General features: G+C 47.5%; 1 protein-coding gene across 2 annotated transcripts in view; it reads right to left on the bottom strand.

The window, feature by feature from the left end:
- Positions 1–2859: 2859 nt before the first annotated feature.
- The window catches only part of Wwc1 (WW and C2 domain containing 1), a 152588-nt gene continuing 140759 nt past the window's right edge, over positions 2860–14688 (bottom strand). For both annotated transcript variants that reach the window (XM_038327022.2, XM_038327024.2), the window contains 5 exons: positions 14130–14294; positions 6824–6916; positions 5727–5960; positions 4788–4909; positions 2860–3659 (listed from right to left, as the gene is read on the bottom strand). In XM_038327022.2, coding sequence (XP_038182950.1) covers positions 3593–3659; positions 4788–4909; positions 5727–5960; positions 6824–6916; positions 14130–14294 — 681 coding nt within the window. In that variant the 3' untranslated portion in view covers positions 2860–3592. The remainder of the gene's footprint in view (positions 3660–4787; positions 4910–5726; positions 5961–6823; positions 6917–14129; positions 14295–14688) is intronic.

Genomic DNA, 14688 nt, shown 5'->3' with positions numbered 1-14688 from the left:
CTTTAAAGAGGCCCTGCCATTTTAAGGGAAAGGGGTGAGGGGTATTGATCTGGGGGAAGAGAATAGTACCTGGTCTCCTATTTTAATCAGTGGTGGGCATGAATTGGCACATGGTTGAGGTAATGAGTAGTTGGTAAAATCCCATAATAGGAAGCAAAGATAGGATAACAGCAGAGTAAGCAGGTGATCAGGAAGGGGAGAGGTTTTAGGTGAGAGGCCGGGGGTTAAAACCGGCTGCCCACACATGAGTTCAAAGGGCAAGATGGAAAGGGGGCTTTTGGGGAGATCTCTAAGCCTAAGAAGGGCCAGAGGCAAAAGTTTTACCCAGTCGAGGTGAAGCTCCTGCGACATCTTAACAAGAACATTTTTTAAAGGAATGGTTAGGTCATTCTACCTTCCCTGAAGACTGAGGGTGGTATGGGATATGAAAATTCCTTAAGAGCCTTAGGCAAAGTTTGAGAAATCTGGGAAGTAAACTCTGGGCCATTATCCGACTGAGGAGAGATTGGGATTCCAAACTGGGGGACGATTTCTCAGAGAAGAAATGGGAAACTGTCTGGGCCCTCATTGTTAGTGGTGGGAAATGCTTCAATCACCCAAGACATGGTGACCACCAAAACCAGAAGATATTTAAACTCTTCTGACTGTGGGCATATGAGTAAAATCAAGCTGCCTGGCAATTCCTGGAAGGGAGCCCCTGGCCTGGTGAGTGGGAGAAAAGGGAAGCTACGATATTAGTCTTGGGATCTGAACTTTTGACAGGTTTAACAAGAAGCAGTGATAGCTATTTAAGAACTTTAAGTCTGGGCTGGAGAGATTGCTCAGAGGTTAAGATCATTGCCTGCCTTCCAAAGGTCCTGAGCTTCAATTCCCAGCAACCACATGGTGGCTCACAACCATCTGTAATGGGGTTATGGTGCCCTCTTTCTGGCCTGCAGGCATACACACATATACAGAATATTGTATACATAATAAATAAATAAATATAAAAAAAAGAACTTTAAGTCTTCAGGGGTGAGTTGGAGGTGAGCCTTAACAAAATGAAACACAGCTTTGCCATTAGGGTGAAAGAGCTGACGTAGGTAGGACAGAACTTGCCAGGTGTCAGGGGGTGAGTGTGAGAATGTGGGCTGTACTGTATGAACCCCCTGAGGTGAATGAGGTAGGTTTGGGCTCTGGAATGCTGCTGTTCTAGCTGCTTGGTCAGCCCAGTGAAAGCAAAGATATTTTGATATTGAGAGAAAAGAGCATCCCTGAGATCTAGAACTAAGAAATAGGAGGTTCCTGGAGGGGGAGTGGAAAGAAATGTGTAACAGTTAGGCACTACAGAATGAAGAGGGACCACTGAGGAGTTAATGAGCCGGAAGTCTTCAACCAGGCGATAGTTCTGTTAGGTTATTTTTTTTAACAGCAAGTATAGGGGTGTTAAAGGGAGAAGAGGTGGGGTGAAGTAGCTTTTTTTCTTAAAAGGTCAGAGATAATAGGCTTAAGTCCCCTAAGGCTCTGGAGAGAGAGAGGGGTACTGAGCTTGGGTAATATACTTAGTAGGATCTTGTAATTGGATAACGGTAGAGGAATGGTGTTTAGCAACAGAGGGGTTTTGGGTGTTCCAGACTTGGGGGTCTACCTGAGAGGCTGGTAGAGGAAAAGACACATTGGAGCTTGTAGGTTGGGAGGCTAGAAGGAGGAGGAGGGGAGCTGTTGGCAAGTTTGAGGTAAGGTGAATGGAAGGAGCAAATGAAATGGAAACTTCTACTTTTGCTATAAAAAAAAATTTCTTCCCATAAGAGGTACTGGGCAGGTCAGCACGACTAAAAATGAACGAGTGAGATAAATACCCTTAAAAACACAGTTAACTGGTGGGATCTGCTGAGGTAGATAAGGCTGTCCCCCTACCCCGACAATAGGGAAACTAGAAGGAGAAGTAGGCCCCCAGAATTCCCTCGGTACCAAGTATGTGGCTACAGTGTCCAAGAGAAAGGAGATGGCCCGTCCTGATACTATGATGTTTACCCATGGCTCCCTGTAATGGATGATGATTGTGGCCCGGGCAAAGGAGCCCAGGCAGCCTCACTCATCCATGGCCAGACCTAGGTCAACTTGGGAATTTTCTGGGTTTGAGGTCTCCATGCCACTAACTGCACGGGGACAATCAACTGCCCAATGGCCTTCCCTATGGTATCTTGGACATGGTCTTGTGGGACCAAGATGATTAGGGCATGCTCAGGCCCAGTATATTTCTAAATTCCCACGCCTCTACTCTGGAGAAAGGTATTTTTGTCGAGGCTAGACCCCGCCAGTTCACCAGTCTCCAGTCTTTTGTGAAGAGCAGCAAGCATTCTTAACTGCTGGGCCATCTCTCCAGCCCCATTAATCACTTATTTATTTTAGGTGTATGGGTGTTGTATGTGCATGTATGTCTGTGCACCATGTACAAGCTTGGTATGCACAGAGACAAGAAGAGGGTGTCAAATTCCTGGTACTGGAGTTACATATAATTGCGAAGCCACCATGTACAATGCTGGGAATCAAACATTGGTCACCTGGAGAGCAGCACAGTGCTTTTAACCACTTAGCTACCTCTCCAAGCCTCAGCTTTTTTTTTTCAAGACAGGTTTTTCATGTGCTGAGATGGTCTTGAATTCCTGCCTCTATTCCTCAGGTGCGGGACCACAGGGCACACACCACCAGACCTTAGGTTCCTAAAGAGCTGAGCAGCCACATTAATCTAGTGAAGAAATGAGTGGAACAAGCAAAATAAAAGAAAAGGGAAAACAACCAAACTCCTGCAGGACTGGGACGTGAGTGAGCCAGAGGAATAACACGTGAAGGATGCCAGGGAAACCAGGGACAAGGAACTCTTCAAAGGCCACTTTATTGATAGAGACGAATCCAAATGCCGATCTCCGCAGCCCTCCCCTCACTCCGTTAGCGGCTTCACTGGGCGTCTGAGTTGGGTGTAGCCTGTCACCGGTTTGGGCTGGCCTTACACCGCCAGCTTCACACTGCCTGCTTCAGGTCAGGCGGCCACATTCAAAAACACATCACAGCTCACAAAGATCCGTGGACAATCTTGGAATCCCCCCAACGGTTTCTGTACACCCTCCTCTTTGTAATATTGTACAAAATACGTTAACTAGGGCAGGTTAGCTGTGCTGTGCCGGCTGCAGCACTTCTTGAGGATCACCGTTCCTCAAACACGACCTTTTATTGCAGGGAAATCTCTAAAAGTTGTTTCTGTACAAAAAGAAAACTCTAGACAATTTGAAGAAGAGCAGCCACTTAACACTGCTTCAGTTCATTTAAATTTTCTTTCCCAAAAATACATTCCTAAATATACAAACTATACAATCTTGTCATTTTAATGCTGGTTTTTTTTGTTTGTTTGGTTTTGTTGTTGTTGTTATGGTTGCTTTTTCATTGTTTAAATATAACAAGAAAACCTGAACTAAAAAGTCTGTCAGTCTTCAAACCAACAAGAGTGCTCGGGGACTTGTGACTGGGTACCTTCATATACTGCCTCATAAATAACTTTAGCCACAGTCAACCTTCACAGCATGGTCCGTGCAACAAAGAAATACTTTTCTGGTGGTTAGACGTCGTCTGCAGAGAGAGCTGGGATGTTCATCCGGGGCCGGGTGAAAAATGCCATCTTCTCTCTGTGACGGAGAACAGGTATCTCAACTCACTTGGAATATACATGGACAGGAGACTTTCTGTTTTGGGTCTGAAACTCAGAGCATCGTATATGCCAAGCATACAGTCTGCCGCTGAGCCACATCCCAATCCCTGGGCTGGGCCATTCTTTGTTTATATACTGTAGGATACTTAGTGACAGCCCTGGCTTCTAGTAAATGCTCTTAGCATGTCTGAACTCAGCTGTGAAATCTGAAACCCAGCACTTGGGATGCAGAGACAGGTGGATATCTGTGAGTTCGAGGCCAGCCTGGTCTACACAGCGAGTTCTAGGCTAGGCTTCAAAAGAACTATAGAGAAAGTCAAAATAAACACAAAACAAACAAAAAAAAATCAAAAACAAAATGGAAAAAAAGCCAAAACAAAAGAGAATACATTTAAATAAATGAATGAATACATAAATAAGTGACTCAATCAATCAATCAAAAATCTGTGGACTCTAAGCATGGTGGTACATGCCTCTGGTCCCAGGAACATGAGAGGCTGATGGAGAAACATATCTTGAGTTCATAATTTTGAGGCCTTAGTCACATAGACCCATCTTTAAAAAAAAAGTATCAACATTGCCAAAAAACCCAGGTTGGCCTTGAACTCGCAATGTGGTGGATGGAGAGTGACTCTAAACGCTCTTGTTTTGGGAGGCCCAGGCCAGACGGCATTTGTGACCCTCCTCTGACATGTGTAGGCCCAGCAAAGCAAGGACACAGCTGTGATCCTCTCAGGCAGGCAGGCAAAGCCAGGAAATTAGGTGAGCATCCAGAGCACCCCGCTCTCCCCGCCTGCTTTATCACCAGCCAGGCCTCTGCAATTACCAGTACTGGAAAGGCTAAGAGGAAAAGATGAAGCAGGTGGCTCATTCATTAAACAACAGGATCTCACAAATTGGGCTGAGTTGTGCGGGGACCGGTAATGGCAGCACAGTGGTCACAGCACTAAGGGAGCCTGGCAGAGACGGAACAGCTGCTCCAGCACAGGCTACAGCTCTATTAGCAACCGAGGCAGTGCCCGGGAGCGGGGCCTGGGCAGGGAGAGGCCGGCAAAGACGGGCTGGCTGGGGAGAGGAAGCCATCAGTCTGGGATCACCGGCTCACCTGAAAGACTGTACTTCCGGTGGCTCCTTGCAGCTCTGGCCGCGAAGCCTATGCACATCCTTGGCGGCTGCCCTCATCATCTTGTCTGTTTGCAGCTCGCTCCTGTGCTCTGCACGATCCACCTGTGAGGCAAAGCAAACAAGGTTGGGCACGGGAGAGAGTCCTCTGGTCTGTAGGGCTTCCTACCGGCCAATGGAGACAGGACCGTGGGATCTGCTTTACGGAGAAGGATAATGGGCTGTGCTCACACTATCTGCCTATGAAGCCTGATATGGGGCCAGGGAACAGAGTCCCGTGTGTGCCTGAAGGAAATGAGATGAGAGATGCTCAGTGTAGCATACTTTGGTACCTACTTCTCAGGCGTCTGGAAGGGGAGATTTTACCATTGTTTCAGTTTTACAGACCAAGACTCAGATTGGGTTGTTTGTCTCGGAGACAGGGTTTCGCTTTATCTTAGTCTAGACTAGAACATGGTCTAGGCAGGTGTTGAACTCCTGGTCATTTTCCTTCTGTTAAGTACATGGCCCACCTGGATGAGGTACTTGCAACATATGATGAAGGATTAATGGTGAGGGGCACTGAATCATAAGCACCCACACAAAAACATCAACGATAGGGCTGGAGAGATGGCTAAGTGGTTAGGAGCACCGGGATGCTCTTCCAGAGGACCTGAGTTCGATTCCCAGCACTCACATGGCACACGGCAGCTCTCAGCTCTCCGTAACTTACGGTTCAAAGGGATCCGGGCACCCTCACACAGACAAAACACCAATGCATGTAAAATAAAAAATAAATAAAATAAATAAATCTTAAAAAACAAAACATCAAGGGTAAGCACCTGTAGCGCCAAGTCAACGGCTTCCTGGTTCCCTGAATGCCCGCAGGGGCCCGCAGGGGCATCACAGGGCCGTGGAAAGGCAGCCATCCAGTGGCACTTACCCTCCTCTCCAGCATCCTCAGCAGCAGGCGGAAGCGCTCGTCTCCACGCAGCCACTGTGGCAGCTCCTTCTCCCCATGGTTCTTGGCTTGCTCCAAATGCTCCTTTAGCTCCTTCAGCACCGAGATCTCCTGAGTCAGCTGGCTATGCCAGGTCCTCGTTGCCTGTAGGTCTAGTTCCAGGTCCAGCGAGGTGCGGATCAGGCGCTCTGTGCGCACGGACTTGACAGATGAAGGCTGCAAGGGGCGGAGACGATGCCACATCCACCAGAGGGCTCAGCCCAGAAACCCCACAGATCCTCGTCCCTTGGTCCCCAAGATCCACCTTCCTTTATGTGAAGGCACGCCCTTCTTACCGAACATACCCTCACAGTCAGACAGAGTGTGTCTGATGTACAAGGTACGCTACTTCAGTTACCCCGTTTCATAATAGCCCTCCAAGGGCCCAGCTGTTACTGTCTGCTCTTACCTACTGAGTCATTTCCCCACCCCCACCCCCCAAGCAGAAAATAGTTGAATAAAGAAGCTCTAGAAATAACTACTCATGCTTGGAAGAATCAAGCACAATGTCATCTTCTACCTGGTCCACAACCCAAGCAGAAAACATTGGTGAAGCCAAGTGGATCAGCCCTTTTTAAGTGACGCAATGAACGGGGTGGGGAAATTTTGGGGTAAGTTCATGATAATGAAGGTAAAAATCATTTCTATTAAAAATGATCTCAATACCTGGAGAGGATGGTGATTAAAAAAAAAAAAGAAGTTCTAGAATATTCTTCCAGATCGAATACCTGTCTACCTGTCTTGCTATCATGGTGCATGTGCAGGCACACCCAAGAATGCATGTATGTGTATACATGGCGCACATGTAGAGGTGAAAGGACAATTTTGTGAAGTTGGTTCTCTCCTTAGATGTTTACATGGGTTCCCAGGATTGAACTCAGTCATCAGGGTGGTGCCGCAAGCACCTTTACAGGCAGACCCTTTCCACCCACCCTGGCCCATGCCCTCTCCTTTTCCCCTGACACGCCAGTCCTCGGCTACCCACAGGCTTTCCAGAAATGAAGAGCAGCAGACACACAGAGCTCCAAGGTGAATCTTACCCGTTTCATCCGGACGCTTCGACGCTCCAGGGAGTTCCGGACAAAAGGTGGCTTCTTGGACAGAGTGGAACTATCACTGTCACTTCGATTCAGCTGCAAGAGAGAAACCAAACCAGGTGTGGTAACAGTGTGCTCTGGAAGGTTCAGCAGGAGCAGGAAGGGGATCACCTTCTTGAACTAGAGCCGGTCATTGAGCTTCCTATTCCAGGCTGTGATTTGAACTTCCCAGCCTTTTAGAGTGACCAGTCACTAAACACGCACTAGGTTTGGAGTGTGCTGTTCTAGCTCACAATTGTTGCCACATGGTGCTAAATGAGATGGGGCATCTTGCTGCATCCTCAGAGCGCCGTGTGGGGACTCTCCCCATGTTCCATACAGCTCACGAGTCATGGAACCCACCCAAAGCTGTTAAGGAGCTGCTCAGCAGGGATTGATGATGAGAGTGTCACCAAAGGATATGTTGTCTCTCTGTTCTACCATGCGAAGAGATGCTTATAGCCTCTATTCCTTGTCACCCAGAGAGCCTACCTTTAGTATCACAAATAGAACTACTTTTGAGACAGGTACTTGGGCCAGAGATGTAGCTCAGTGGTATAGCAAGTGTTTAGCATATGCCAGGTCTCCAGCACTGCCAGCAAAGGGATACAGGGGGAGAAAGAGGCTGGTCCAAGGTCAAGAAGCCACATCTTTGCAGAGAAGGCACGTATAGGCTCTGCAAACGTTGAGCTCAGCTGTTCTCTGCATTCAAATCCCTCTATGGGCTCATTTTTCAAGTTTCCCCAGAGGACCCCATTCTCATCTATGACAGTCTTTCTTTCCCCCATCCGGTGAGGACAGGGTGACTTCTTGATCGGGACTTATTTCCTAAAGGGGCAAGGTTGACACGGGCCACACCACTGCATCGGCCTGGCAGCTGTCAGTTCACCGCGGTGGGACTCTATGGAGAAGCTATTAGTGTCATTATTTTCATGACTATTTATCACGATTAAAGATAATGACATTAACAGTCCCGTGCCAGGCAGAGACTGAACCACAGCAGTAACTGGGCGACAGTGATATAAACGGTGACCACATGGGTGGAGCCCCTGCCTCCATGTTGGGTGCCTTAGTAATTGTTTTATTCAAACATTCCAGAGAGACAAAGATGATTTCACAGTTCACAAGCAGAGATCCCAAATGGAGACTTCAAGGCCCAGTGTGTTACTACAGGACCAGGCTGTGCATTGTACTGTGAAATTAATGTAGAGGAACCTATTGGTGGCACAAGGGACCAGAAGATGGTCTCACACTTTATTGTTTCAATTAAAGGTGTCTTTCTTAAAAAAAAAAAAATGTATCACTGTCTATCCCCACCCTCCCCAAGTTATCAGAACAATTTATCCTTAAGACCTGGATGTTTTCCTGTTATTAGATAGCAGGAGAAAGAACATTCTTGAACTTCACTATTTATTTGTTTTTATTTTTGGAGATGGTCTCATGCAGCCCAGGTTGGCCCTTAACCCTCTGTGCAGCTGAAGCTGGGCTTGAATCTCTTACCTCCGCCTCCTAAGTGCTGGGATTACATGACTACACTACCAAACCAGTCTTGATATCACTTCCTCCTATTTCCAAACATCCCAATAGGTTTAATCTCACACATGAAAGAGAATCGTTATTTTATTACTGCTTCTATTTAACAAACTAGAAGAAATGAGGCAGAGAACATAGTAATTTCAAGTCCCAGGAAACACCAAACTCAGTGATTGCAGGCTGATAATCCTAGATAGCCAGAAGGTTGAGGCAAAAGGATTACAAAGTGAGTGTTGGCCTGAGCTGTAGAGTAGGCTCAAGGCTAGCCTGGGCTACAGAATAAAACCCTGTCTCAAAACGAAAGGCAAAGATACTGCGGATATAGCTCAGTGGTAGCACACTTGCCTACCATACATGAAGGCACTGGGTTTAATTATTTTATGATGTAAAACAATAATAATTAATAAATAAAATTAAGGTCACAAGAGAAGACTCCATCCACTTGATCAAAGTCAATAACAAATGACACAGTGTTGCTGATGATACACAGGTGCTGTGGAACACTGCAGGAAACAGAATCACTGTCCCTGTCTCAGACTTAGAAAGCCAGTGGGGACGCCGCGGACATGCACGCAACCATAAAGCAATTGACATGACAGCAAGGCTCGCAAAGCAGGTGCCGAAAGTTGGGCCTGACCCCTGGCAGAAAGCAGCAAGTTCCAGAGATAGTAACCAGCATTGCACCTAGGGCTCTGTGCCCTGAAGTCACGTAGGGTACATCTACGAAGTCACCTATGAAATGGGTACAAATGTAATGGCCTTGTAGTGTAGTTCGTAAGATGAGTGGTATAAAACATTTGGGGCACTGGAGATAGTGTAGTGGGTAACAGATTTGTTACCTAAAGCCAGGAGTGGTCACATGTGCCCCTGTAAGCCCGGGGCTCTTGGACATAGAGACAGGAGAATTACTGCGAGCCTAGTTCTAGGTCAGTCAGAGACCTCGTCTCAAGGGAACAGAGTGAAAGGTGATAGAACAGGTGACACTGAATGTCCTCCTCTGGCTTCTGCGTGTGTACGCGGAAGCATGGTGTGTGCTATGCACACACACAGGTGAATACGCATCCCAACTATACACACGCACGTTCACGCACTCACAAACACAATCATATCCCAACCACACACGTTCATACACTCAACAATACATCATATCCCAATCACACACCACACACACACACACACACACACACGTTCACGCACTCACAAACACGTCATATCCCAACCACACACATGCACATCCACTCACTCACACACCGAAAAATAAAAATAAAGAAAATTATTACCTCCCCCCCAAAAAAAAACCCAAAAACCAAAAAACCATTTCGTTTTGTTGTAGTTGAAGATGCAAGCCCACCACAGGACAGAAAAATCCCACTTTGTGATCCTTGGTCAGAAACAATGCCCATCTCCTGGTATGGAAGCTGATGGGCCTTGTGTCTCACTTTCCTGGCTTCCCTTACAGCCTGAGTCAGGTCATCAGGTCAGGACTAGGCTGTCAATTGCATGCGATTGTCCTAGGCTTTGAATCCCAATATAACTCAGCTTTCTACTGCTATGTCTTCACATTCAGGCCTGCTAGTCGCTGTGCTGCACGGATGTACCACATTTGCCAATATCTCAGAGAGAAGCTACCAATCAGATGCCTGAAGCCACAGATGGCACCTATCCGAGTTTATGAGTTTCCCCTATGCATGCATATAAAATAATGTTTTGATTCATAAAACAAACACAATTAGAGACTGACAATAACTTCCTATAGATCTTAGCAATTTCACATATGATAGGTTTTCTTTCCTCAAGTCAGAACATTTGCCTTTTCACCGAGGAAAGACTCACAGCTTCTGGGGTGCATCTCAAAGGAAGGCTTCCCTACTCTTGTCCTTTGAGTCACTATTAAGTGAAAAAAAGATTACTGAACATAAGCATTTTCATAGCATGAAAGTCAGTCTGATAACAGACGGCTGATGTACCTGGACGGATGGGTCAGTGGTTAAGAGCAATTGCTGTTCTTGCAGAGGACCCAAGTTCGGTTCCCAGCACCCACAGCAGGGAGCTCACAGCCACAGCTCACCCCTGTAACTCCAGCTCCAGGAGATCCAATAGCCCGTCTGGCTTCCGCAGACACCTGCACTCAGGTGGCACATACACAGATACGTACACGTCCACTAAAGGAGCGCTGGCTACAAAATGACTGCTGGTGGCTGCATGAATGAATAACACTTCTCTGACGTGCTGATGCGTTCCATCTTAACAAAATCACAACTGTATTCTAATCCTGATGGAAAATGAGTCAATCAGTCATTTCCCCTGCCGTAGCCAGTCACTGATTTCCCTTCTGATGAGTGGCATCCATTTATTTGTATTTGATTTTCACCGCACATTCATATCAGTCTGCAGGAACTGCGGTCTTAGCCGTTACCCTAAAGCCTTCTCTAAATCGTTCAGAGCCCTCCTGTTTGAAGCTTCGGTGGTGGTTTTGCCTCTCTACAGTCGTGAGCTGACTTAACTGTAGCACCCTTCAGTGGAAGGAGGGGTCTCCCACATCAGTATCCTGTGACGTCAGGAAATCCCACACCTCCTACAAGCTTTGCGACCCCTATGAGCTTGGCCTGCATTACTCCCACAGATGTTGATCCGCTTGAGTGATTAGCTTGAGACATTAACCCAGAAGAGAAGGAACTCCATTTCCACTAGGAAGGGCTTTGGGAAGGTTTTCTGGGGGAAAAAAACTGAGAGGCATCCAGTGAGTTGAATTTGTATAGTTTGAGCTAATGAAAAGATGAACTTTTCTCATTTGGTCTCATACGTTTAGGCCTTGGAGATGGGCTCCTGGGACCCCGAGAAATTCCCTTTCTCCCTCCACAACAACAGCTAGGGTAAGTGGAAAAATAAGAGTGTGGTGGCTTTTCAATTAGAAGAATAGGCAGGAAGGCTGTACTTACTGATCCTCATGACTCAGTGGGTCTGCAAGGTTCCAGACAGGGGAAGGTACTGCAAGCATTACAGAACTCAGGGAAGGCATGCACTTGTCTTAGACACGCTACCCTCATGGCTAGAGGGGAGCAGCCGCTGGTTCCAGAGCCCAGGCAACTAGAATGACCCCTGGGACTTGGTAGGTGCTCACACCCTCCACACAGCAGCATGAAAGAAAGTAGGCCTCCTCCAGGCAAGGTTCAAGAGTTGGATAACCAGAAAGAGGTGAGAACCCGTCACAGGGGGGCAACCAGAAGAGAGAGAGAGCTGGGGGAAGTGACCTACAGAGCCCAGCCCTAGGCCAACTGTTGCCATGAGAGAACGTGTGGCCTGGGGGTCCCACAGAGTCCCTTGTTCCACTTTTTCCACCTCCACCAAAGAACTGGAATTTAATGTCAAACTTTATCGCTTTTTAATTTCTTAAACTAAAATGTTAATAAGAGGCTCAAGAGAAGCCTGAAACTGGACTGAAGTAGAGCGGCTGCCTAGCATGGGAGTGGCCTACGTTCACAATCAGTAACTCAAAAGCTACAAGCCACCACCCGCCACAACAGCCAGTGGCCTAGCACCTGGCTAGGTCTGTGGGGGTCTATTAGAATGTTTGAAGGTAGGGGAGATGCTTACTGGCCATTCCACAGAGAAGACTCTTTCTGAGCTCAGCAAGTGGCCATTCTGAAGGAAGGGCCGGGTGTGAACAACGAGGAAGGGAGCACACAGGAAGTACAGTACGGTTGATTACAGGACTGTTTACCAAGTCTTTCCTGTTTTTACCACCAGGACAGAGCACCAAACCCAAGGCCTTGCCCACGCTAGTCTGCTAGGTGAGCAGTCTGCCATAGGTGAAATCTCCAGGCCTTGCTTATCTTTTTTGAGGGGTGCATATGGGGATAAGTATAGGGATGCGAGGAGGGGTGGTGGTGGGGCTTTGCAGCCCAGTCTGGTCTTGAATTACTGATATTCCTGCCCCATCAGCAATCCTAATCCTTAGGTTATAGGTAGGTGTGTAATATCACCAAGCCAGTCCCTGGTTTCTGAGACAGGGTTTGCTATATATGCCAGCTTGGCCTTAAACTCAGGAGTGTCTTGCCTCAGCCTTTCTGACTCCTGGTATCATGGTTTGTGCCACCACATCTAGCTGACTTTCTCATTCTCTATCTAAAGCAATTTTTCCTTCATAGGAACACTTGAATTCCTTTTGAGGTGGGGTCTTATGTGCCCTAGGCTGGCCTTAAAATTGCTAGGTAGAGCCCAAGCAACGGAGCCAAAGATGACTTAAAATTCCTGATCCTTCTGCCTGTCCCTCCCAGGAGCTGGGATTGTAGGCTCATGGTACCACATCTGGAACGGCCAACAACTCTTACAGGTGTGGGCCATCACACGCAGTCAGACACTCAGTTTCTGTCGTGTTCTGTGGGGATACAGAGTCACAAAACAGTTCCGTCGCAATGCAATTCAAAATCAAAGCTGCCAGTAGCACCTTGCTGCGGCATACGCACACCACACAGGGCCTTTTACATCTCTCCACAAGAAGAGGAAGAGGAAGCAGCTGGCTAAAGAACATTCTGGGACAGACAAGAACAGCTTTTCACTTCTAGACATGGCTGGATCCACCACCCCGAGTGAACCTCTTCAAGGTTTTAGTCTCTGGCCTCTCTTGTCTCGGTTCCTTAGATTCTAAAGTGCTGGCATTTCAACTCCTTCTATGGGCTGCAGAAATGGTCCAGCGGTTAAGACATTAGCTGTTCTTACAGAGGACCCAGGTGACACCCAGCATCCTTCTGAGAGCTTACACCTGTCTGACTCCAGTCCCAGGCAACCTGACACCCTCTTCTGGCCTCTCTAGGCCCCAGACATGCATGTGATGTATAGATTAAAAGCAAAACAAAATGAAACTATCAGAAAATGAAAAACATCCTTCTAGGACCTTTGGTTTGTTTGTTTAAATCGCATTAAAAAATCTGTACTAAAGAAAAGGGAAGAATATTGGACAACCAAAAGTGAAGGAAATCCTGCACATATCTTGGTAAAGTTGTTCCTATATTTTCTTTTTACACAGTTTCTCTAGGTAAGCCCAGTCTGACCTTGAACTCTCAAACTCTGAGTCCTCCTGCCCTAGCCACCCAGATGATGCGATCACAGCTGTGCTGGGTTGTGATTTTTAAATCATAATCCTCTTCCTTTAGGCTGCAACTACATGTCCCATGGCATAGTCTTTCTTCTTTAAGAAGCTTACTTTCTGTGTGTGTAGTATTGAGTATGTGCACAGGGAAGGCTAGAGGGATTATACATGGTGTCTCCTTTCCCACCCTGTGTTTTATTCCCTTGAGACAAGGTCTTTTCATTGAACTCAAAGCTTTGGCTAGGTTGACTGGTATCAAGGTCCCGGAATCCACGTGTTTCTGGGTCCTAAAGCTGAGGCGGTAGGCCCATGTGTCCATGTCTGGCTCTTCAACTGGGTGCTACGGGATTCTAACTCAAGTTCACATGCCTGTCCAGCAAGGGTTTCATACCACTAAGCCCCACGTGCCAGCTTAGTTTCTTATATCAATCAATCAACCAATCAATCAATCAAGAGCAAAAGTATCCTATGAAGTGGGGTCCGTATGCTCCACATGAGAGAAAGTGAGGTCCACGTTAAACCTACCAGAGATGCCCATGGCACACTGTGAGAGTCAGGCAGGCTATGAGAGGGACACCTATTTGTATCCAGAGCTGGATCAGAGCCCTGCTGCTCCCAGGGAAGGGGAAGGCACCATCGCTTGCTTACCCGACACACGTACTGGCTCTGGGGTCCGGGTGAGAAGGTCTTGGAGCGGATGATGGTGTTCCCTCGAAGAAATGGCCCTGTGGAAGGGGCACCCACCCGCCGGTCCTTGGGCCGCACCACTGTGGGGGATGGGGCCACGCTCTCGGTATTGGTCTCTCTGTCCACCTGAGGAAGAAGTCAGTCTTGACACGAGTGTCCACCGAGTCTCTGGGCCCTCTCTTGGTCTACTTGGCAGCTCCTACTTCTGGTGCCTCACTTTTGGCCACAGGCATAGACGAACTTTTTGGGCTATCACCAAAGCTGATTTAGTCAGCTGAATCTACCAGAATGGCGACCCAGGCCAGAGTTCCCGTTCCCACTCTTCTACCGCATGTACTGCTGGGAGCTTGAGGAGGCACCAGCTCCTGAAAGCCACGGTGGCACTCAGGTTCGGGCGTGCTGACCAGGCGTGCTGACCATCCACCCCACGTACTGAAGCTACAAACAAGACCTTCAAGCTCCTAGCCATAACTCGAATGTTTTCTTCTGAAATCATGAAGGCAACTAGCAAACCTCCTTT

The sequence above is a fragment of the Arvicola amphibius genome, chromosome 4 (assembly GCF_903992535.2).
Source record: "Arvicola amphibius chromosome 4, mArvAmp1.2, whole genome shotgun sequence".
In the NCBI taxonomy this organism is placed as follows: domain Eukaryota; kingdom Metazoa; phylum Chordata; class Mammalia; order Rodentia; family Cricetidae; genus Arvicola; species Arvicola amphibius.
The sequence above is the reverse complement of the archived record's forward strand: the minus strand, read 5'-3'. Positions and strand labels throughout refer to the sequence as shown.